At 48.9% G+C, this 25,055-nt stretch overlaps 6 protein-coding genes across 6 annotated transcripts; 4 read left to right on the top strand and 2 right to left on the bottom strand.

Moving 5' to 3' along the window:
• Positions 1–375: 375 nt before the first annotated feature.
• MAA_05292 (pentafunctional aromatic polypeptide) lies at positions 376–5,169 on the top strand (the record flags this gene model as incomplete). The annotated part of the gene is made up of 2 exons (XM_007823290.1): positions 376–5,016; positions 5,098–5,169. 2 exons carry the CDS (start codon positions 376–378, stop codon positions 5,167–5,169), a joined length of 4,713 nt encoding a protein of 1,570 aa, XP_007821481.1.
• Positions 5,170–6,359: 1,190 nt separating this feature from the next.
• MAA_05293 (zinc finger domain-containing protein) lies at positions 6,360–8,255 on the bottom strand (the record flags this gene model as incomplete). Its single annotated transcript, XM_007823291.1, has 1 exon — positions 6,360–8,255. The coding sequence occupies one exon, from the start codon at positions 8,253–8,255 to the stop codon at positions 6,360–6,362; it is 1,896 nt and encodes a 631-aa protein (XP_007821482.1).
• Positions 8,256–12,021: 3,766 nt separating this feature from the next.
• On the bottom strand, positions 12,022–12,390 carry MAA_05294 (Histone H4; the record flags this gene model as incomplete). Its single annotated transcript, XM_007823292.1, has 2 exons — positions 12,022–12,323; positions 12,381–12,390. 2 exons carry the CDS (start codon positions 12,388–12,390, stop codon positions 12,022–12,024), a joined length of 312 nt encoding a protein of 103 aa, XP_007821483.1.
• A 2,067-nt stretch (positions 12,391–14,457) lies between these two features.
• Positions 14,458–14,926, top strand: MAA_05295 (Histone H3; the record flags this gene model as incomplete). The annotated part of the gene is made up of 2 exons (XM_007823293.1): positions 14,458–14,670; positions 14,729–14,926. 2 exons carry the CDS (start codon positions 14,458–14,460, stop codon positions 14,924–14,926), a joined length of 411 nt encoding a protein of 136 aa, XP_007821484.1.
• A 4,457-nt stretch (positions 14,927–19,383) lies between these two features.
• Positions 19,384–20,901, top strand: MAA_05296 (U4/U6 small nuclear ribonucleoprotein; the record flags this gene model as incomplete). Its single annotated transcript, XM_007823294.2, has 2 exons — positions 19,384–20,233; positions 20,288–20,901. 2 exons carry the CDS (start codon positions 19,384–19,386, stop codon positions 20,899–20,901), a joined length of 1,464 nt encoding a protein of 487 aa, XP_007821485.2.
• Positions 20,902–21,840: 939 nt separating this feature from the next.
• On the top strand, positions 21,841–24,886 carry MAA_05297 (DDHD domain-containing protein; the record flags this gene model as incomplete). The annotated part of the gene is made up of 2 exons (XM_007823295.2): positions 21,841–22,964; positions 23,014–24,886. The coding sequence occupies 2 exons, from the start codon at positions 21,841–21,843 to the stop codon at positions 24,884–24,886; spliced, it is 2,997 nt and encodes a 998-aa protein (XP_007821486.2).
• Positions 24,887–25,055: the final 169 nt, after the last annotated feature.

The following is a 25,055-nucleotide window of genomic DNA, read 5'->3' as shown; positions in this document are numbered from 1 at the left end:
ATTTTTCAAAAAGAATCCAGCCACTGAAGCCGTGAACGGTCGTATGTATTTGCCCTGATCACCGACTTTCGAACCCAGATTTCTTCATTTTGCCGGGGGTTGGAGGTGAATCACGCTAGCCGACATCGGCTCCCACATACCAGCCTTAAACAACCACAATTGACAATTTAAAAATGGGGCTCCAGCCCACTGGGTAGTTGATGGGTTTGTCCGATTGAGTTCCGTCCACGCTGTCGTAAATCACCACCGAAAATACCCTCGAATCCATCATTGACTCTGTCCTACTCATCCCCAGCCCCTAACCATCGCTCTCCGACAGTTAGTACTTGGACCGGCAGCAGTTGTTCAAACAGCTGCGCTTGTCGTCGCATCAAAATGTCGACTGTCGATATGGGCTCTCCCCAAAAGATATCTATCCTCGGCCAGGATAGCATTGTCGCGGATTATGGCCTGTGGCCGGAATTCGTAGCCACTGATCTAGTCAATCACGTGCAATCGTCGACTTATGTTCTTATCACCGATACAAACCTTCACGACATATATGTGCCGCCTTTCCAAGCCTGGTTCCAATCCCTACAGCTAGCCGACAACGCCAGGTTGCTCACGTACGCCATCCCGCCCGGTGAAGCATCGAAAAGTCGAGAGACGAAAGCCGAGATCGAAGATTGGATGTTGTCCCAAAAATGTACCAGAGATACTGTCATAATTGCTCTAGGAGGCGGCGTCATAGGCGACATGATTGGCTACGTAGCTGCTACATTTATGAGAGGAGTTCGATTTGTCCAAGTCCCAACTACCCTATTGGCCATGGTAGATTCGTCAATTGGCGGCAAAACAGCAATCGATACTCCAATGGGGAAGAATCTGGTTGGTGCATTCTGGCAGCCAAAAAGAATATACATCGATCTGGCCTTTATGAAGACTCTTCCTGTTCGTGAATTCATCAATGGAATGGCTGAGGTGATCAAGACGGCAGCCATTTGGAACGAGGATGAATTCACCATATTGGAACAATCTGCTGCGGATATCCTGGCATGCGTCCGGTCCAAGGGCTTGGACCGCCTGCTCCCCATCAAAGATACTCTCACGCGTATTGTGGTTGGGTCTGCACGGGTGAAGGCAGAGGTTGTATCCGCTGACGAGCGAGAAGGAGGCCTGAGAAACCTGCTCAATTTTGGTCATTCCATTGGCCACGCAATCGAGGCTATTTTGACACCCCAGCTTCTCCACGGCGAGGCCGTTGCCATTGGCATGGTCAAAGAAGCTGAACTGGCCCGTTTTCTTGGTATCTTGCGACCCCACGCAGTGTCGAGATTATCTAAATGCATTGCTTCATATGGGCTACCTACATCGCTTAAAGACAAGAGAGTGATGAAACTTACAGCGGGGAAAGAGTGCCGCATCGATACACTTCTGGAAAAGATGTCAGTGGACAAGAAAAACGACGGTGATCGAAAGAAGATTGTCTTGCTGTCACAAATAGGGCGGACATTTGAGCCTAAAGCCAGTGTTGTGGCTGATTCAGACATCAGAACAATTCTCTCCGCTTCAATCAGCGTTACGCCTGGCATGCCTAACGGCCTGAAGGTTACCGTGACACCTCCTGGATCTAAGAGTATTTCTAACCGGGCGCTTATTCTCGCTGCTTTAGGTTCCGGTCCTTGCAAAATCAAAAATCTTCTACACTCTGATGACACCGAGTTTATGTTGTCGGCCATTAAACAACTTGGCGGGGCTTCTTATTCCTGGCATGATGCTGGAGAAATCCTCGAGGTGACAGGAAATGGCGGTAAGCTGAGTGCCAGCAGAGAGGACCTGTACATCGGCAATGCTGGCACCGCGTCCCGATTCCTTACGACTGTCCTGACATTGTGTTCTTCAACACAGGGCTCAAATTCGACTGTCTTGACAGGCAACGCCAGAATGAAGGTGCGGCCAATTGGGCCGCTGGTAGATGCCTTGCGCCAAAACGGCGCTCAGATCGAATACCTAGAGCAGGAGAAAAGCTTGCCTATTCGAGTTCATTCCACAGGAGGATTCCAAGGCGGCATGATCGAATTGGCTGCAACAGTATCCTCTCAATATGTTTCATCCATCCTTATGGCAGCTCCTTATGCCAAAAGTCCTGTTACTCTGCGCCTTGTTGGCGGAAAACCTATCTCGCAACCATACATCGATATGACCATCTCGATGATGAGCAGTTTTGGAATATCTGTTACGAAGTCTACAACAGAGATGGACACGTATCACATCCCGCTGGGTGCGTATAAAAACCCTTCGGATTATATTATCGAGAGCGACGCCAGCTCTGCCACGTACCCACTAGCTGTCGCAGCCATCACGGGGACTACTTGTACGATTCCAAACATTGGATCAGCTTCTCTCCAAGGGGATGCCAGGTTTGCGATAGATGTCCTGCGACCGATGGGCTGCTCCGTCCAACAAGACGAGCACAGTACGACGGTTACTGGCCCGATTACTGGACAGCTGAAGCCACTGCCACAGGTGGACATGGAGCCAATGACGGATGCATTCCTAACTGCCTCAGTCCTGGCTGCAGTTGCAAATGGCGAAACCCAAATCACAGGAATTGCCAACCAACGTGTTAAAGAATGCAACAGAATTGCGGCAATGAAGGAGCAACTGGCTAAATTCGGCATCACGTGCACCGAACTGGACGATGGGATTCAAATTTCGGGCAAGTCGTTATCTGATATACAGACCCCCAATGTTGGCATTCACTGCTACGACGATCATCGCGTTGCCATGAGCCTTAGTGTGCTCTCTGTCGTGGCTCCTGGGTCGACCATTATCACTGAAAGGGAATGTGTTGGCAAGACCTGGCCCGGATGGTGGGATACGCTTGCACAATCTTTTAAAGTCAAGTTAGACGGCTCCGATATTACAGATAGCAATAGCGGTGTCAAGCATGCCTCTACTCGGAGGCTTCACGCCAAGCGCTCCGTCTTTGTTATTGGTATGAGGGGTGCTGGGAAGACCACGGCCGGCCGATGGATGGCCAAATTACTTGACTGGAAGTTTATCGACCTGGATGAAGAGCTTGAACATCGCTCGGGCAAGACCATACCAGAGATTATCAACAGTCCCAAAGGGTGGGATGGCTTTCGCCAAGATGAACTAGATCTGCTACAAGACGTAGCCGAGAACATGCCCGAGTGCCATGTTTTGTCCTGTGGAGGCGGAATTGTGGAGATACCCAAGGCAAGAGAGTTGCTACAGAACTATTGTAACAGTGGCGGCATGGTAGTTCTCGTTCATCGAAATATAGATCAGGTCATCGAATATCTGATGAGAGACACCACTCGGCCAGCATACACAACAGAAATACGTCAGGTTTATGAGCGCCGCAAAGCCTGGTACGAGGTGTGCTGCAACCATATCTATTACAGTCCTCATTCGGCGCCCAACACTGGGTCTAACAGCATACCGGATGACTTCAAGAGATTCGTAACATCTATTACTGTTGGGAATAGTTGTGTGAAAAATATTGCCAAGAAGGATGAAAGCTTTTTTGTGTCCTTAACTGTTCCCAAACTGAACGAAAACTTGCACGCGATCAGCAGTGCTAGTGTCGGGTCAGATGCGATTGAGATTCGAGTCGATCTCCTAGATGACTGGTCTCTTGAAGCGGTGACAGAGCAGCTTTCATTGCTACGATTTGTTTCAAAACTACCCATCATATTTACTGTCAGAACAGTTTCACAAGGTGGACGATTTCCAGATGCGGCCAATGATCACCGACATGACCTGTATCGGCTGGCGTTGAGACTTGGCGTGGAATATCTTGATGCCGAAGTCACATCCAGTGATGAAATCCTTCAGGAATTGACAGAGACCCGAAGAAACACTCTCATTGTCAGTTCTCACCATGACCCTGCTGGATCTTTGTCCTGGAAAAATGCGTCGTGGATTCCGTTTTACAATCGAGCCCTGCAATACGGGAATGTGATAAAGCTAGTTGGCAATGCCAAGAGTATCGAAGACAATTTCGATTTAGCGAATTTTAAGTCAAGGATGATGGCTGATCACAAAACACCAATTATCGCCATCAACATGGGCGCTGCGGGTCAATTAAGTCGAATTCTGAACGGATTCTTGACACCGGTATCGCACCCGGATTTGCCCTTCAAGGCAGCGCCAGGTCAACTGTCGGCCGCTGAGATCCGTCAAGGTCGTGCACTCCTTGGTCAGATCAAAAAGCGAGAATTCTATCTCTTTGGGAGTCCCATTTCTCAATCTAGGTCACCAGCCCTCCACAACACTCTCTTCGGCATCACCGGACTACCACACGAATATCATCTCCATGAAACCAGTTCGGCTGAGAACCTTGATGAAGTCCTTCATAGCGAAAGTTTTGGGGGCGCTTCTGTTACTATCCCCCTGAAGAGAGACGTAATAGCGTTGGTTGATGAGCTAACACCAGCAGCGCAGGCGATTGGGGCCGTTAATACTATCATTCCTCTCAATGACGACATCCCATCAAACAAACGTCGTCTTTTGGGCGACAACACCGACTGGAAGGGCATGGTTTATACGTTATCGGAGGCAGGTGTTATCAACCCTATAAAGAATGAGTCAGCAGCTGTCATAGGGTCCGGAGGCACAACACGTGCAGCAATCTATGCTTTGCATTTTATGGGATTTGAAACCATTTATGTCGTCGGACGTGATGCACATAAAGTCAACACACTGGCGTCGGAATTTCCTAGGGACTATAACGTCAATGCAATCACAGAACCGGCTCAGGCGGCTGATTTCACTCATTCTCCTTCGGTCATTATCAGCACCATTCCTGCTGATCAACCAATTGACAATGGAGTTGAAGACGTTGTGTTCACCCTCCTGTCACTGTCCGCCGTATCCAGAGTGAAACGTGTCCTTTTGGAAATGGCTTATAAGCCTCATCATACCCAAATCGTGCAAATGGCCGAGAGTATTGGCACATGGACCGTTATCCCCGGGCTTGAAGTTCTTGCATCGCAAGGTTGGTATCAGGTATGTATATATGAATATTCCAACCTCGTATTCTTGCATTCCGCTATGCTCTTTTGTCTTTATACTAATACGCTCCTACAGTTTGAGGCATGGACCGGCATTCAGCCCTTGTATCATCGAGCAAGAGATGCCGTTGTTGGAAGTACCTCTTAAAGGTGATGCAAGAGCACTATTTGTTCAGCAAGATCCATGAAGAGAACAGCTATTCAAAATACGAAAAAAAAAACCTTATAACAATTGGGTTCAGTCCTTCGAGTGCGATATATATATGTTATTATTCGTTTTATGGTAATTAGATATTACCTGATACTAGTAAACTATTCGTGTAGTGTGCAAGTTCAATACTTTTTTTACATTCCTTTGGAGCTCTATATAGTCAGATAAGCAGTATTACAATTTGAGTACGCCGCTCCCGGGTATTTACTGTCCTCCAAATATGAATAACCACCTGGCCAAAAGGCCTTTTTGTTGTTTATATCCCATTAAGCTATAATACATAATTATTCCATATATTCCTAATCAATTTCCACGCCAAAGTTCAATGCGCTATATGATGCGAAACAAAATGATGTACGCTTTCCATTAGGTCCAGCCTTGCATCCATATAACGATATCATCAATACATTTCATTGACACATTATAAAACTTAGAAGAAAAAATGAAAAAAAAAAAGTCTCGCTTAGCAGTCACGCATCCATTCCGGCGCGATCAAAATGGAACAGCGATAAACTGAAAAGTGCCGTGGCCGCGGTTGCAAGGACAGCCACAGTCATCTCGCATAGTGAGTCATCCCAAACCGGATCTGGTGAGCGTGATGACGTTTTATTAATCCATTATCGATCAAAATGCCCTGACCTGGAACCCACGAATTAATGTAGTGCCGTTTCTGGACAACCTCAAATCTCCGTTCTCCCTTGGTTGCTGGAACTTTGTTCCACCTCGAGCAAGCTTGGATTGTGATGTCAGTCGGTGTGTGGCGACGTCGCATAGTGACGTCAGTGGGGCATACTTGCAAGGTAAGAACAGGACCCTGCAGCACCATCGCAGACCCCTGGAGCCCCACACGGTGCTTCAGGATTGGCCATTTGCGTAACGGTAGACATGATCGATCTGTTGGATTACACACGAAACATCCCAAATCGGTTCCTAACACGTCATAGCACAGCCAAATTCCGATTCCACGTCGTATCTTGTTTTGCAGCTTGTCTGAGTGGCCTCCCAGCTTGGGCACCAAAGAGGTTCGTCAAACTCCGGTTTTTTCTCACCCGCAGAGTATCGGTGTCATTGTGGCCGCACATTGCCGTCATTTGAAACCCAGAGCGATCCCTGTGCGTCGCTCAGCTTCATCCACGACGGCGACTCTTTCCAGGCAATTCCATGTCGGGATGACACACGCGATAATGCCTTGTTAATGCATCCGCCCTGCTGAAAGTCTTTTCTTCAGTGCACAGATTGCAGCGCACTTTTTGCTTGCGCGCATTATGAATAGTGTCTTCGTGTCTGGTGAGATCATAGGGCCTGGAGAACACGGTGTTGCATGGCTTCCCCGTGCTAGGGTTGATTCGGTCGCATCTGTGAGGTCCTGCTTGTGTATTAAGCAAGCCGGATGCCATACCCATGTCCTGAACTCGGGGCGCCCCTAAGCCCTGAGTCTGCCGATGGCCTTCCCGTTTATGCTTCTGAAGTAATGTTGGCGTCTCGAACCTCAGCGTACATCCGTGATAGGTGCAGGTATACGTTCCGCCTTCGGCTCCTCTGCTTGTTGGCCTAGTGCGAGGAGCAGGCGTATTACCTCCGGACACAACGGAGCTGGCCCCAGATGAACTCAGCCTAGGTGGAGTGTCGTGACTGGTTGCAGGACGAGCTATAAATGGATATTGCTGAGGTACCTGGATTCCCGTAGGCACCTGTGAAGGTAGATACCCAAATTGATCATTCTGATGTAGACTTCCCATATTCTGCCCAATGTATGATTCATTGTGGTCTGAAGAAGGCGCTGTCTTTGACAATGTATCAATTTCAAAGCCAGAAGAATTTTGAGGAAAGAGGGGGAACAAGCCATCTGCTTCTGATTCATTAAATTCCAAGACAGCGTCCTTGGGAGAAATGGTCTTCGGCGTCTCAGGTTCGCCGGCATTCTCCAGGTGAGCAATCGGTTGCTGAATTTGTTGATCATGTTCTCTAGAAGGAGGCTGAGAACAGGTAAATTGATGGCTAGACGAAGTCGCGAATGGCGATCCTGTTCGAAACGGCGATCGGGCGCGGGAAGTTGTAGATGCTGGCGAGTGGGCAGCACTCAAGTGCTGGTGGTTCGCGGCATTGATACGCTGACTGAATACGTCGCTGCCAACTGAGGTGACAGAGTGTGGCTGAGGGGAAGAGGTGGCCGTGATTGTGAAGTTGGGGTTGTAGAGTTCATCTCCGTATACATCTGTCATGGTTCGGTCGAGCTTGGGAATGTGACCGTAGTCTAGAAAGTTCGAGGCCAAGTCAGAAGCCGCCGGATATGACAGATCTGGGGTCATTGGAGTCTTACCATTCTTTCTGCGGGACGATTTCTGGTCCAATTCACCTATAGCCGGGGTTGCGGGAGAATCTCCTGCAACAGAACTAGCTACGGACGCTGGATGAGATCTGTTGTATGCCCCAGCCAGCTCTGGAGCGGATAAAAGTCCCTTATCCATGCGCGGCCTCTTTCCTGGTCCTGATACCGTAACTGGATATGCCATTTCAGCTATTGTACCATCCATACCGTGGTATGTTGGGTAAGGGGTAGGTCCCATCGATTTGGCGAGGTGGTAGTAGGAGCTGGGCTGGTTGTTTGTAAGGTCTTGAGAGTTCATTTCAGCAAGTCCCTCAAAAGTCGAGTCCGTAAAGGCGATTTGAGGATTCGATGTATTCTGGGTGTACGGTGACGCAGGGCCAGTCGACCCAAGTGACGATAAAGACGACTCTCTTTGGTGAGAAAAGCGTCCGATCTTGGGAGTCAGCTGGGCGAGGCCGCCCCAACTATCTGACTGCATGGGATGCGTCAGACAGTCGTGGAAGGGTTGAAGAGAATCCTCGTTTCCCTGAAATACCAGTTGCCTTTCTAAATCGGAATCGAGAGCTGGGATATCGTTGAGCAAATCTTCCTCGTCTCGATACTGGTGCGAGTTATGAAGGTGGGAAGGTTGCTGCCAGTTGTGTTTCTGAGCGTGAAAATCGTCTGTGCTGGAAATGGGTAAAGATATCATCATGATACCAATGTGGGTATGGTAAAGAGAAGATTATGTATATGGATTTATGACGGTGGCAAATGCGATGACTGCCACTTTATAAGCTGGCAGACTGGCCGGGAGAACCGAGTATGCGGAAACGTCACAGCAGCCCTCGACCAGGGTGTGTGGCTTGATTGCGGGTGTGGGTGTGGGTCCCCCGAATGTACCGGGAGGACTGACTGTGCAGGACGGGAGCACAATGTCCACAAGCCGTCTCCACCCGCAAGGATAAGTGGGCTGGCCAAGCTGGCGCATCGGGCATGTCATTAGTGGGCGACTGGTAGGCGTGAGGTAGCCTACAGCCAGGCCAAGAAGCGGCAGGAAGGGTCTGGCACTTACCTGCCTGCAGTTACCAATCGAACGCAGAAAAGGAAAGAAGAAAAAGAGGCCTATTGTAACACGCTAGTTCCCTCGTGTCCCAGAGACAACAGTCCCGGTTCTTGACCGACAAGCTATGGACAGACTGGTCTTTATCACTTCAGCGTGCCTTGCCAGATAAACTAGTGGCTCTGCTTTGCGTTTACTCCATCAATATGCCAGATGCTCCTTGCGACTTCGGCCGCCTTCCGCGTGATTCGGCGTTCGCCAACGACAGCCTTCCTCCATAACATCACTGGGACTTCACAAGATTGATGTGTCTAGTCGTCCGAAGCTTGAACAACACCGAGGTAACAACACTGAGGTACGCCGTATGGACAGAGCGCGAAGAGGTAACAAGGTCTCTAGCAGCCCACTGACGATGGTTCCCGAAAACACAAATCCACCCTGTGGTACTCCACACATTGCGATTTTGACAGTGGGAGTACTAGCCAAGTCCACACTCTCTGACCCTTAAACGGAACGAGTGGCAACCACATCTCCTAGGCCCCCGGAGACAGTGACGTCTTGAGCAGCGTCGATCCAGAGCCACATGTACATACCTCACTAGGTACGGAGTACTTCAATCTGGTACGGAGTATTCCTAGGGTCGCTACGGAGTACGGGCTTTTGAACCCAAGAATTGCCCAGCGCATCAACCAAGAACATCCTTGCCCAGCGCAATAGATGGAATACTCCGTACTCCGTACGGGGGACGTAACCTTACACTTGCATGCACCTTTCGCTTCTCACCAACGCCAAGCTTTTTTTTTTTTCGTCTAGATTGCACAGCCACGTATTCTAACTGGTTCCGCCACGATCCGCGGTGTGCCACATACTTATCACATGACCATCTAGGTGAAGGCTTGGTCATTCCACGCTTCGTAATCAGTCATGCAAGCATCCGGTAAAGCGATGCCAAGCTCTCCCTCCATGACAAATGACATACAACACGTTCATTGGTAGTATCGACATTACTACGACCATCCATGGTGGTTGTGATCCGGACTTAGCGGCTGCTCGAGTTTTGCATCTGCAAAGTGTTGAGACTGCGTTGGCACCGGCGGAACTGCTTAGTACGATTTTGGGATGTGGGAGGATTGGATCCTCATTCTCGAAGCGAGGAGAGCTGCTGTGCTTGAGTCTAGGCTACAGGATTTTGCACTCAAGCTGGCTGGGGCTTCGACTCGGGTAGAGTGCAGCGGGATAATCCGAATAACGGAAATATCGAGAATGCGTGGTCGGGGCGCCATTGGGAGCTAGCAGAAACAATGTGCAGGAACCACTCCGGCAAAATTTTTCTGCTGCATATAAAATTTTTGTTTTCCTCAGCTGTTGCTGCTTCCTGTAACTATCGAGTGAACTGGTGCTCGAAAGCTTCGGCCTGGCCGAGACGGAGGTGTAGGTGCTAGTCTTCGCCTGTTTTCCCTCATGGCACAAAGCCCTCCTGGCTGCCTGCCCCCAGTGCCGGCATCTGCCGGTTTTTTTGGTGCTGCACATGTGCCAAAAACCTACAGCTAGCCCTCTGCAGTATCACAGCCACGAATTCCAGCCCCAGCTGCTGCAAGGGACTCGGCGTTTCTGCTTCTAGATCTCCAGGCTTACTTGACCCCTTCCAAATAAAGGTCTGGAAGACTTCACCAGCCTCGGCACAATCGTTCGCGGCCGGAGGTGGCCGTCCGGATGATCTGAATCCGCGCGCGACACCGTATTACCGCTAAATCTAGATCTGCGAGGTGTCTGGGCGCCAGCCTGCCCAGCCGCACGCTATCATGAAGGTAATTATGCAGAAACCTACGTCGAATTCCAGTAAAGATTTATTGCCTGTATGTTCTTCATGTTAACAAATGCAATATCTTCAAGGGTTTTTCATTAAAGGTCCCCTATGCGTCGCAGCATAGTAACTCACTGCATCATTCGCGCATCTCCCGCTCGATTCGACACATGGGCATCACATGGCAAAGAGGGCATCTTATAATAAGAAAGAAACATGCTTCTTCCGCTATAGCGCCGCCATAGCGGGATTGCCGGACGGGGAAAACACACCAGCATACACGCCTAGTAGTCGCAAACCAAAGCCACCGAACAGATCCAGGCCAATCCCAGATTCCCCAAGGTTTCATCACCCCCTTTCACAGGTTCGTTGCACCTTCGTCAGGTGAGATGAAAACTTAGCTTGTATATGACTGTGCTGTGGGTAACGGCTACTTTGACGCTCAGCTACGTTGTCTTGCGAGGCATCACAGCTGAGTGACACACACATGCAGATGTGCAGGCTGTACGGAGTACTGTGTCTGGTCCGGGGTCTCCCAGACTACCCCTCCAATGCCAACTAGAAGTACCAGACTACGTACTAGTACTACTAGTCCTAGTACTACTACCAAGTTCCTGGCTTGCTGCACGCAGTGTCGGCCCAACAGAACGGCTCAGCCCCATTGCCAAATATCGATCTAAATTTAGGACTGTGTTTAAGCTGCAACCGGGCTACCCAGTCGGTATGACCATGATCAATTCGTCTGTGAGTACTCCGTAATCACAACAGCACATAATTTTTTCGCTATTCTAGCTTCGTCCACATCGAGGACTGTATGTGCACATCTGAGGTAATGCGCTGATTCAATCGAGGATGACAATATTACAAAGGTTCAGGCTGGTGAATAATGGGTCCGGTGATCCAAATTCTTCACAGTACTACTTCATCTCCTCCGCCAGGGTTGATCCCTTGGCAAAAGATTGCTTTGGACCAACACGTGAAAGTGCAGTTATACAAGGACAAACGTCTGGAATAACCTGCCCAGGTGGGAATCAGGTATAATCTGGCAGGAAGGAAAAGTCACCCAGTTGGAAAAATATGTCATGATGGTATTCATTCGTGTAATCCCCGCCATTAGGAAAGTCAAGGTTCAGTTACCATTGTACAATCGTCTACCCAGAGATTTATGTGCTCCAAGAGGTGGATAATGTCATGGTTACCGGCACCGGACATAGTGTCGTCGCAAAACGGTTGCCAACGCGACACTTAGACCAGCGTGCGACAGTGGCGATGACTGGAGACTCGTTGCTCGCAGTGTGTACTGTGCAATACAACAGGTGCCGCCGAAACGGCATTGTTCCATCTTCTAATGCCTAGATGGCAGTGTCACGCTAATCGGTGGGCTGCTCGGTATGGTGCTGGCGCGGATGGGTTCTTGATGTGGAATATCGTCAAATAGACAAATTCAATTACCCCGCAGTTGTGTAGGCTACCCTATCCCTTGTATGATACAAAACACCCGTAAAAAAAAAACCGAATTCCATGGTCATAAAACACCCTGCCTGACCCTGTGCAGTGATCCTATGCACCAAGGGCTATCAAATAAATCGTAACGTACATGAGACACACTCTCGCTTAACCGCCGAAACCGTAGAGAGTACGACCCTGTCTCTTCAGAGCATACACGACGTCCAGTGATGTAACCGTCTTCCTCTTGGCGTGTTCGGTGTATGTGACGGCGTCCCTGATGACGCCTTCCAGGAAGGTCTTAAGGACAGTGCGCGTCTCCTCGTATATCATGGCAGAGATACGCTTGACACCACCACGGCGGGCAAGACGTCGGATAGCGGGCTTGGTAATGCCTTGAATGTTGTCACGGAGAATCTTGCGGTGACGCTTGGCACCACCCTTGCCGAGGCCTTTGCCGCCCTTGCCGCCTGTTGTACTTGATTAGTTGACTGCCTGCCTGTTCCAGTTGAGTAGAATTTACATACGTCCAGTCATTATTGCTGTTGTAAATGGGTGTAGTGATTGAGCGGGGGGTTGTATAGTATGGTGGAAGTGGAGTCGGCGTTCTGAGTTGTAGATAGGAATTATCAAGGTGGAAAGAGGATGAAGGTGGCAGCAGGCGAGCTTAAGTACAGGTGGGCCGATCCTCAGATCAGTTGGGACTGATGTGGGAAGACGCGACTCTCTGGCATTGTGGAACTGGGACAAGAGTGCAGACAGGGGTAAGGACATGTGCTCGAGCAAAATAATGCCCAAATAAAATACTACGTACAATAATAAGCCACAGCTATCAACGAATCAAAATGTTAGAAAAATGTGTAGCGCCTGGTGTCCACTGTGGGTCTGTCGCGTACTCTTGGAATTCCGTGCTGGGAAATCGTACCGTCCGTTGAGATCTTGCTGCCCGTCACTGGTTATTGAATGGGCAAGATCTTTGTTTAACATGCATGGTATCTGAGGCATTAGATTGTCGCGAGCAATACTAGTAATTCCCAACTATACTTAGCTGTGTGCGTGAGGATGATTCATGTTGCAGGTACGCATTGGTATTTGGTCCGACCCCCAGGCCGGAGGCGTAAGAATACATTGCACATGGCCTTGCTTAGCCTGTATTGCTCTTTGATGTCATAGCTTTGTATGTTATTGGTTATTTATTTTTTCCAGACCTATCCAAATAACCATGCAAGCATTGTATCGAGTAGGCCCTGTGACTGTAACGCGGTATGCGTGGCCGTACCCAACCCAGATAACCACAACAAACCATGTAATCACTGTGAACGCATCGCGATGCGTCAGATGCTACGTAGCGATGTCTTTGTATGTAGCTCACAAATCCTTGTATCGGCCCAATGTGTGCGTTATTGATTCCTTATGTGGCATGACAACTATGTCCGGCCTTGTTTGGGCCTTGAATCAGCATGAACTTTTTCCTCTAGTGTACTGCCGGCTACACTGCACGCAAGCAAGGCGGTGCATAAAATCAGCGTAGTCGTTTTGTCATTGTGAGCGTGGTGCCGTTGGAGTGCTAGGTGCCCACCATGTACCTACTCAAGTGCTAAGTACCTACTTAAGTAGGTACCTAGGTAGGTAGATGAGGGCGCAACGGGGAACAACCTCGGGGTGAAGAGGCGAAGGACCAAAACAAGACGTTGTGATCTTTTTTTTTTTTTAACCTCCGCCACCCCTCCCACATAGGAGGGAGGGGGAAAATGAACGAAATGAAAGCCAAACACAAGGGCAGCAGGAAACAGCAACTGCATGAAATAACCCAGCATGCACGGCGCAGAAGTTGAATATATCCAATCCTGGTGAGGATAACATACAAACTACAGGGTAGCAATTGTGAGGCGGCAGCCGACTCTACTTCGTGACTTGTACAGCCAATTAGAAAGTACTTAAAGAAGGTGAACGAGGTCACTTAGCAGCATAACATCACAGTGTCGCTGAAACCCGGGCTCAATTCCAAAACACTTAAAACAAATGGCGCGAGGGCAGTACCAAGGCCAGCTCGTCTGCATATACTAGTAGCAACCAATGTGCAGTACATTTGCGAGTCATATTCAGCTTTTTTGCGCAGCAACCAGGCAGTACTCAAACCTGGTAGCGCACTCTGCTTGACCTCTCTCCCATCTCGCCATGCTAGTCATTGCGAGGCAGGTCCATCAATTGATGTCTGCTTGGTGCCAATTGGCAGTGAGCGTGGGGTGACACCCGGATTAGGCAGCGGGGATTCAAATCACACACGGGGGCCAGCCTTAGCATCAGTCGAACCCACACATACTAAATAGGACTGGTAGCATTTTTTGTTATATTTTTTTTTTTTGGGTACTTGCAACGGTGTTTTTTTTTCCTTGGCTGTGCAGTTGACACGCTGGCACACGACCCACCCAACGCGCTGCTGGGATCCTTTTTTCCCAGATCAGCCGCCCGCCTTGACGCGACAAAGCCACAGGTATTAAAGCACTCCCCCCGCCGCCTCCGTCTCTGAACTTTTCCTCCTACATCACACACCCACACCTCCACACTCACACCCCTACCCAGTCACCATCTACAACAACAACAATGGCTCGCACCAAGCAGACCGCCCGTAAGTCCACTGGTGGCAAGGCTCCCCGTAAGCAACTTGCCTCGAAGGCCGCTCGTAAGAGTGCGCCCTCTACCGGTGGTGTCAAGAAGCCTCACCGCTATAAGCCTGGTACCGTCGCTCTGCGTGAGATTCGACGATACCAGAAATCCACCGAGCTTTTGATCCGCAAGCTGCCATTCCAGCGTCTGGTAAGTACAACAACAACAACAACACACGGCACCGAACAGAGCTGACGTCGCCGCACAGGTTCGTGAAATCGCACAGGATTTCAAGAGTGATCTCCGTTTCCAGTCCTCTGCCATCGGCGCCCTTCAGGAGTCTGTCGAGTCATACCTCGTCTCTCTCTTCGAAGACACCAACCTCTGCGCCATCCACGCCAAGCGTGTCACCATCCAGTCCAAGGACATCCAGCTCGCTCGTCGCCTCCGAGGCGAACGTAACTAAATTGGGAGTGTTTTGGGACGGAATAGGTTTACGACTTTTGCTTTGACACGATGGAAATCATGGTTTAGGGGATAATCATGGCGTTACAATGAGGATTGCTTTGCTCTTCAGTTGGGATGTATATTATGACAGGTAGTACAGCTCGGAGAAGCTGCCCAATGCGACGGACCGCGAAGGTCACAAACACACCAAATGAAATGGATGCCCCACGTGAAAACGCCAATGTATCGTAACTACGCGTAGTCTGAGGCCCGGTACTGACCGGGACGCGACTGCAGATGAGTCACTTGTGTGACGTGAACATGAGTAATAATTCATGTCTAGATGGAGCAGTAGCCAAGTGCAGCTAGGCTGGCGAGATTACTGAGGTTCCTATGTACAGAGGTAGGTACGTGTACTGGAGTAGGCAGCACCTATGTGAGATAGATTTCATTCGCAACTGTATCGCAATGGCATAATCGTGAGGTGCTGGTGGAAACCGTCAATGTCTAGAGTACCCCGGAGGTAGACGGCAATAGCAACGACAACACTGAACTCCAATAGCTAGTAGGATCGATCGCGCTTCAGATACAGAACGTGCACTGCTTTTTCACAACAAAATCTGTTGTCGACACCTGGAAATTTTAGATCCTGTTTCCCGTATGGTAATACATGTTGATCAACACGTCCTCCACTCGCCAATTCTAGGCTACGACCCCAGCAAGACTCATTCCGGGAGACCACATGCGCACTCGTCGACGGCCAACCGCGACAGCCATGGACGTTTCACCTGCGTTACGGAGAAGGCTTGCCTCATCCTGTTGAGATACTCAGCAAGCCCTTTGGCTGGCCGGCATGGCCGAGCATACCCTTCAAGTGCCAGCAACAGCTGCCTACTGGTCAGATATGGCACCGAATTCTTTATCTGTATGTACAATGGGGGTTCCAACCTCCAGCCCGCAAAAGTCATCAATTTGCAAGCAACCTACTCCGTACTTAAGCACCTATCCCTGCTCGTCGTGGCTTCTTTGGCACATGGCCGCCTTAGAACCAAGGGGTTTTACTCCGCACTCAGTACCCATGACTACTTACTCGTAAGGAGCTGCTGTACAATGTTGTTCAACCATCACAGGAACCGGCACAGGTGCAGTTTTGCGACGCTAGACTACGATGCCATCCCAATGGTTACGCTTAACCCCATCGCTGATCGGACCCTGATACTAAGATTGTTACTTACCTATAGAATAGGGATTGATGATGTTGGAGTAAATGTGGGTTTGACAAGTCCGTTGTATGGCAAGCTGGATTCTTCACAAAGTGTCCACAATCGGACGGGCGGGCGGAAGGACTTCATGAATGCCACAGCGAAACTAAGTAACAAGACCTACTAGATACAGAGAGTAAAGATCGGAGTGCAAATCTCGGGTAAGTGCAGTACTGAACTTCCGTTGAAGGGGTTTACACGCTTGCATTTGTTTGAACCAGCGAGTCTGCATGACATGTTGAGAGCTATACAAAGATGCAAATTGACTTGATATGCAGTCTCTGCGGCTCCTTCACCATCAGTAACCCAGTCTTGGCCATGCGGCTGTTCAGTTGAGCCCATTTGCAACATCGTTCGGTTCGGGGACACGGTATCAGAGCGGTTGCCCCGCCGACAGTTGTCGCATCATTGTCTCCGGCATCGTCGTCGTCATCATCGTCTTCGTCTCGCGGCTCAGGTCGGTACTCTAGTCTTGCCATTTCCACGACTTGCTCCTGAACTCTGATGTCAGGCATTCCACCTGTGACCTATGCCTGTCTCCTGTTAGTTGCTTTTCATTGATATTAAACGTATTCTGCTCAGAAGTTTCCCGTTTGATGGTATTCGTGACATGGACAGCCTTCAGTGAGAGGGGGAATCCAGGCTGGACGTTGTATATTATGGCAAGGTCGTATATTCTCCCCATGTTCTCCCTTTTTTTCGACCGATTTGAGATGCGAAATGTGGCCGAGCCGTAAGACGCTGGTGGCGAACAATTTTGTATCACTCGAAGCCAACGCAGCAATTGCATGGCATTATATAAAATTCATGTAGTTTATCGATTTGCGATACAAATGCTAGCCTAAGCGCGGTTTTTAAAACGCTTACGGCGTGGCAATGAGTTGTTGTCGCGAACCGTGCGAGGAACTTGTCGCTCGTCCAAAGCTCGCTAGTTAAGGTGTCCGGAAATGAGACGGACAATGGCTTCAGTCTCTTCGACTCCAGGTGTTGCCGTGATTTGTATTTGATTCCTTGGGTAATGCATTTTTCATTTCATTTGTAAGTCCACGCTTTGTGTACAGTATTCGTCATGTCTCTGGTGACTTGAGTGGTAGAAGATCCAAAGTCGTCAAGGAAACGTCAAGTATCCAGACTCGACTTCTAGGCCGACTTCTTGGACTGCGCGTAGTGCATCTTTTCTGAAGAGTTCGCCGCTAAATGCCAAACAATGTACCCCAGGTAGTAGGACCTTTAAGTGAAGCAAGCATTGATGTGATCTTGAATTAAGCCACGCTGGTATTTCGCAACGGTTTCCCAGAAACACGAGTAGTCATGTCTGTGATTTGCAAAGCCTCTGTTTGGGCGACCTCATTCCGCTAAATTGCATGTTAGGGGAATGACAACTTGGTTAATTTCAATTTTCGAGTTAAGGGAATGACACAACGGGTGGTATAATCTACAGATTTGCCCACCCTCCTTCAAAATACACCTTGCTCTTGCCTTAGTTTTATTTCATACTATCTTAGTCGACTTTCGCAGAAGCTTCTGGAGCAGGATTCTTCCTATACCAATCCTGGAAATCATGCCTCTGTGTAGCTGTTTCTTAGCTTGTTGAAGCTGGGTTATGTTTGACCGATTACTGTCCAGCTCGTAACATATGTGAGCCACTCTGCTGCATCGAAGTCTATATTTAAAGAGAAACTCTGCCGTTCTTCTGCACTTCGGGTCCTCATATTCTCATATCCAATTGATGGAAATTTGGGAAATCAATACCCGTGAGGACAATCATAAATGGCACACCGCAGCCTCTGGCTGTGGCTTAGCGCTGGGAAAAAGCGAAAAGCCGTTGAGACTTCGACCTCATTGAACAGTTCTGTCAAACTCGCTAAAGACTCCATTGGACCGGTATACCTTTTGCGACACTGTTAAATCTGGTATCCCATCAGTGCCTGGTTTCTTGTCTTCCGAACCTATGTCAGTACTGGAATCGACGGCTTCCAACAAGAGGTGCGTCGACGCCTGGTTGCCTTTATCGTAGTTGTGGTCTTCATGTTTCTTGTTTGTCGCGCGCCATTACACCAACTCATTTGAGATTCCTTATTACTATTTTTGCCCTCTTCTTGCCATATAGAGACTGACAAAGATTTCAACAAACAGGTCCTTCCATGACGATGAAAATGTCATCACAGCCAAGTCATGCTCTCTTATTGGGGATTCGGTGGAGGGGAGTTTGACGACTTCACCAGGAATATAGTGGTTCCCTCATAATTTCCCACTGTCATGTCGCCTTCCTTCACCTCGCTTTCATGAAGCCATTTGTAAGGGGGGGCTGTAACCCTGGTGACATTGTCGTGCGCCGGTGATATTTCCTTTCTGCTTCGCTACCACTAACATCCACCGAACCGTCTAATCTAACGTCCATGTCGCTCTCTTCGATGCCAGACTTCTGACCTCGTTAATGATTCCATACCGGAGTAATCGCGACTTGCAAAGCATATTCGTGAAAATCTCCCGAAGGAACTCGAAAGCCTTTGCAGTCAATGAGTTGCACGAAGACGGCAGCACGTCTTATTAAAAGAACGGAAAGCAACCGGGGACGGAAAGTATGATGGGATCCAAATGTCCTGGGGCAGTCAGATTGATTCAAACAAGTAGAGCACCTGGACGTGGTAATTGAGAAGCCAATGGTGCCAGCTTTTCAATATCAACAGCGAATAGTCCCAGGAAACTGATGATGGAACTTAAAAGGCCACCAGGAATTGGATTGATAAGATTGTTATGAAGCCGGCTTCGTTTCCTCAGCAGAAAAGAATATGAACTCTACTCTGCATTTATGACGCGATTGATACGTTAATTCCAGACTAGGTCTAGTATATTGTGGTGGCGCTATGGTTTCCTAATTGACGTGTCCAACGAATTCAATGACAGTAGGGAAGCTAAGCTGTTGGAGACTTCGACGCACTGCTGAGAAGAAAATCTGGCGGTTTTAATGGGCAGAATTTTACCACAGGGAGTTAAAAAGTGGAACCACCCTGATCTTACTGTCGGCCCGCCGACATGCGTCTTCTAATGATACGTCCTCTCGTCACTATCAATGTCAACATATTGAATTCCACGTCGCATATCAGTTGATCACGCCCCTTTCGCGTCCTGCACACAGAAATACATCTCGAACAAGAGGCAAGCAATTTCTTGACGTTCTCCTCGATCCACTCACGCGATGGATCCATCTAAGATGGCGGGCCTCGGCCCTCACCGTGATGCTTCGGCTCGCATCCAGAAGCCAGATACAAGTCTTGATCGCCTGGCGGCTCTCAAAGCTCGAGTGGCAGCAGCTACAGGCGCTAGTAAGGCGAAAGGGGACATCAACTCTCTTCTTGAAGACCCAAAGTCACGAAACTCATCCCTAGTTACTCGAGATCTGCCCATCAAAACCGCACAACCTCGCGCCCAGCAGCATGCCGGTCAATCACCTTACCGTACACCTGCTGCTAACAGCCGCAAGTTCGGGCAAGCTATGCAGAGCGATGCCATGGATAACCCATATTTAGACGAGAATCCGGCGCACCAAAGCTCCGGCTCCAGACAGCGAGAACCAAGACGCCTAGTGTTTAATCAAAAAGGGAAATATATTCAGCAGGCAAATGCCCTTCGCCGACAAGCAGCACTTGAAGCAATGAAAAAGCGCATAGCAGAACAGACCAGAAAAGCCGGTATCAACGAAGACCTAGATGTGGAGAAGAACTTTGTAATCGAGCAACCACCAGATGTCGAGTGGTGGGATGAGGGGCTCATCGATGGCAGCAGCTATGAGCAGATTGGAAATCCCTCCAGTCTCAAGATAATAAGCCCGGATAGCATTGTGACTGAGTACATCCAGCATCCTGTCGTGCTCGAACCACCCCAAGACCGTCACGTTCTAGAGAACAAAGCGATGTTTCTCACGTCCAAAGAACAAGCCAAAATCAGACGCCAGCGCAGAATGGCGGAGCTGAAAGAAATGCAGGCAAAGATTCGCCTTGGGCTGATACCAGCGCCTCCTCCAAAGGTGAAAAAGGGGAATTTGATGCGGGTGTTGGGCGATGGTATGTGTCCCCATTTGTCCCTATTTGTACATTGTGCTAATTCTGTTGTGTCAGTTGCCGTAAAGGACCCCACGGCCGTCGAAGCGAGAGTCAACCGCGAAATTGCGGAAAGGCATCAGAAACATGTTAAACTCAACGAAGATCGAAAATTATCAAAAGATCAGAAGAACGAAAAGCTATCTAAGAATCAGCAGAGAGATGCTGACAAAGGAATCTATCTTTTGGTTTTCAAGATTTCGAGCTTGGCAAATGGCCAGCATCGCTACAAAATTGGAATGAATGCTACTCAACTTGCTCTGTCTGGCACTTGCATTATGCACCCTAAGTTTAACTTGGTTATTGTTGAAGGAGGCGCTTGGAGCATCAACAAGTACAAAAAATTGATGCTTAATCGTATCGACTGGACGGAGAATTCACCTTCAAGGCGTGGGGATGACAGACCCAACTCGGAAAGGGACTGGCTTCAAGCGGAAGATCAAGATGGGGCACTTAAGGATATGTCGTTGAATGAGTGCAGGCTCATATTTGAAGGGGAGCAGAAAGCACGGGTTTTTCGAAGGTGGAGTAGTAAAGTATGCGAGACTGACGCTGAAGCCCGGGAGGCGCTTGCTCGCGTAAAGCTAGAAACTTTCTGGTCCTTGGCAAAGGGCACGCTCGGCATATCTTGATGAAGCGCTGTCATACTTGTAGAACGAGGTAGATAGATAGTGCACAAAAGGACCTGCCTTAAGATGTGGCCATGGTTGTAATCGGTTGATAAGTGGGCATTTCTGTGATCTTGTGCTCCGAGGTGAGATGGTGGTGAATCGTGGCGGCGGAAGCGAACTGAGCCTATTCAGCGATTTTCTTCCCAAGCTGGATTTCACATACTTTCCAGGGTGGCTCTTAACAATAAAAGACATCAAGGTCTTTTAATACCGTTCATCAGTTAAAATAGGGAGATCTGCACACACCTCTAAAATACCGAGTTGGCTGACTGGCGTTGGTGGTGTATCACAAAAAGAAATATCTGTGCAAATGGCCGAATACGTGACGGAATGACGTGTGTTTAGTCGTGGCCCTAGGCATACGTCACTCCATGTTCATCACTTGGCGATTTCAACCAATTTGCTTGGTCTTGGATGTGTTGATGATTTATCGCACCACATTAGTCTGAAAAGCGCCATGCGGTGGACGACATCTGGACCCTTCGACCAGCAACAACCCAATGGGATAGCATGTCAGACATCTTAGGCGGCGATTGACGGAAGGAAAGTCTCCGAACTTGGCGCCCATGAATTTGGGTGGCATCAGACGTGTTCAGTTTCCGGTCTCATCGACCCCACTGTAGGTCCGACAGGAGGTACCGTGGCACGCACCACGTCCTCGCGTTTGGTGTAGTACATGTAACCGAATCCCGTTGAGTAGACTTGGCTGGGCCTCGTCACCGACGACGCTCGCAAGTCCAAAATCCCCGTCCTTCCCTCCCGTCACGATGAACACCCGCCACGACGAACAATTGCTTCAGGGGAATTCCTGTGACAGTAAGCTTGGTCGGTGATCAGGGGCGACAAACCTAGAACCATCATAATATATGGCCATTATTCCGAATCACAGAGGCTGCCAACATGACACAAATTCCGCACACCTATGGCTCTAATTGCCGCCTGGCGCCAATACCACAACGTCCAAGTGAGAATGGGATGCCGCAAATTATCTCCCAGTTCTTCTATTCGTCACTGATACCGATCAACGAGCTGCTTTCAAACCAGCGCTATAGTAGCAGTTCGGACAACAAGTCGGTGAAGCGACAGCTTCGGCCATTTGACCTTGGTGACAACAATGCACTCGAGAAGGCATGGATGAGACTGCCATCGGATCAGTACCGTACTGAACATGAAGCGATTAGAGCAGGCCGATACGAAAGCCTTAGGCCCAGCCCGGGGCTTCTGCGACTACGACAGAAACTCGTGGAAGCTCTCGCTTTGAAACACCTTGAACTGCACGCTGGTACCTTGTATGGGCTGCCATTGACAAACAATGCTGCGAGCACAAGTGCCGAAATGGGTGAGCTGCCAGCATGTTGCCCAGTCTTGCGTTCCGACGCCTCGGAAATGCTGCAACAGCATTTTTGCGCTTTAGCCCGCAAAGCCTATCCAGAACTCACGATCGAAGCTGTAGAGTGGGAAGTAATTGAAACCATGACGGCTATAAACAAAACAAAAATCGACACCTTTGACTCTGAGCAGAATTCAGTTCTCGGTAATTTGTCTGCAAGGAGAAGGGAAGCTGTATCTCTCGAAGTACAAGCTTCGCCGGTCACGAGTGCTAGAAGGATTGTAGCACGGCAGGGGCGACCTCAATCATCATCAAGGATCACACCGAGCTTATCGGGCCAAACCGCTTTGGATGTGCCTGCACCACCCCGCTTACCTGGAACAAGCGTGGGAATGGCGGGCGACTCTTTTATTCAAGCTGGAAGCAAGTCCGGTTTTACAACACCGCGGGCTTCAACCTCGGACGGCCGCCAACAGCTGAGTACTAGTAAACACCACGGCGATGACCGTATCGCACTTCGTCATCATGTACCTGACTCAAAGAAAGAGACTGAGAGTGAAGCGAGTGTTCTAGATGTCGTTGTGGGTATATCGAGACTTCATAAGGTGTCACTACCGGCACTTCTAATGAAACCTATATATTGGTCACCTGTGAATGATGTGGCTGTTGTAATGCGAGCCACTTGGTTCTATAGGTGAGGCTATTTTTTAATTGTCGTTGTTTGGTTACTAACAATGTGCTAGAGATACGATGATGCCCGTGGCCCCCTTGGTAGCTAATCAACTGGAAGCTGGTTATCAAGAGCTGAAGCCATGGACTGAAACGTGGAGAGATGAATTAAATTGTGCGGTCGAGGTTGGGTCTCTGGGCGAAGAGAAGGTTTCGTATTGCCTATGGCCTCAAGACTCAAAGTATTTCAACAGTGAAATGCAAAAACGAGAGCCCGGGATATCTGCCGAGGCGTTTTGTTCAGCACACTGTTGTCGAGGGGATGCTGCTGCGCAAGGGTCTATTGATCCTATTGTTGAAGGGAATTCTTCAAACAAAGAAGGGATAAGTCGAGCGTTTTCGAATTACCACGTTATTTACAAGGATGAAAAGCGTGCGTTTCTGCTAAAACCTAGCCTCCGACCCTCTGCTTATTACGGAAGAAGGCCGGCGTCAAAGATTGTCAAAGGCTTCGCAGTCGGCATTCCGGTTGTTCGAGGTTTTGACTCGCAAGCCTGGGATCGTATTTATGGCCATGGCCATGTTCCCGACCGGGACAAGGAAACACAGCAAATAGCGGAACCAACATCGCATTCTCATGAGAACGACGAAGATAGACCCTGTGACGCATGTGAAGCCGACAAAGACAATGGTCAGGTGACGGACCTGATTCTTGTTGCACACGGCATCGGTCAAAAGTTCGCGGAAAGAGTCGAGAGTTTTCATTTCACACACGCCATCAATGGTTTTCGACGTGCCGTGAACGACGAGATGCGCAATCCCATCATTCAACACATCACGCGCCAAGACCAGAACGGTGTTATGATACTGCCACTAAATTGGAGAATGGGGCTTTCATTTGAGGACGGTGGCCCAGGAAACCATCAAACTAGCGAACAGCAAACGAATGAATCATTTGGATTGAAAGATATTGAGCCTAACACTATTCCTGCAATTAGAAGCATGATCTCTGATGTCATGTTTGACATACCATTTTATATGTCACACCACAAGAGCAAAATGGTCAATGCTCTTGTATTTGAAGCGAACCGAGTATACCGGCTTTGGTGTCGAAATAACCCAGGTTTTGCAGACAGAGGAAGAGTTCATCTTATTGCGCACTCCCTGGGCAGTGTTATGGCAGTTGACATACTTTCTCGACAGCCGACGGAAGTGCCACGCTTGGATTTGGAACGAGTTGAGCCGGAAACGCAATTCTTTGAGTTTGATACAACTAATCTCTTCCTTCTCGGAAGTCCGGCTGGCTTCTTCTTGCTTCTTGAACACGGGGCTTTAACACCAAGGCGTGGACGCCGAAAGCCAGGGGCAGATCCTAGAGATATAATGGATGAGAACATCGTAAGTGACGCTGGCAGATTCGGCTGTCTGGCTGTGGATAACATCTACAACATCTTGGCTAAAGAAGACCCCATTGCGTACTTGTTAAATGGGGCAGTAGATCCTGCATACGCCTCAGCACTTAAACCAGCCTACGTCCCAAGCACTTCAACTTCAATTTTCAAGTCGGTAGGCGACGTAATGCGACAAATTGTGCCAGGATTATCGTTGCCAACTGATCCACTCGCCACACATCCCGAGAGACCCTCCATAATACGGCTTCCTTCTCAATTAGAGTTGGAGGTTCATGATTTCACGCGTGAAGAGATCGCCGAGAAACGGGTGTTTCTACTCAATGATAATGGCCAAATTGATTGGTTTTTAAGATCTGGAAGCGGCCCATTAGAGATCCAGTATCTTAATATGCTCAGTGCCCACACAAGTTATTGGATTAATCAAGACTTCGTTCGTATGTTGTGTCTGGAAATTGGGCGACGGCCAGGGCGGAATTTTTCAATCCCAGTCATGAGAGCCGTGAAAGGGACCAAGCGATTTTCATTGGAGAGGTGATTCATTTGTAGATCAGGCAATCAACCCGCATCTCTCGTGACACTACATATGTTCAATTTGCATAGCGGTTACCTTTGGGACCGCGTAATGTAGTGGATTGGTTTTTTTATGTACAAGCTCGTCTTTCAACGCAAATGCCATTTATAATTGAATTTTTCTGATCCCATTC

The sequence above is a fragment of the Metarhizium robertsii genome (genome assembly GCF_000187425.2).
Source record: "Metarhizium robertsii ARSEF 23 chromosome Unknown MAA_Scf_2, whole genome shotgun sequence".
Taxonomy (NCBI): domain Eukaryota; kingdom Fungi; phylum Ascomycota; class Sordariomycetes; order Hypocreales; family Clavicipitaceae; genus Metarhizium; species Metarhizium robertsii.
The sequence above is the reverse complement of the archived record's forward strand: the minus strand, read 5'-3'. Positions and strand labels throughout refer to the sequence as shown.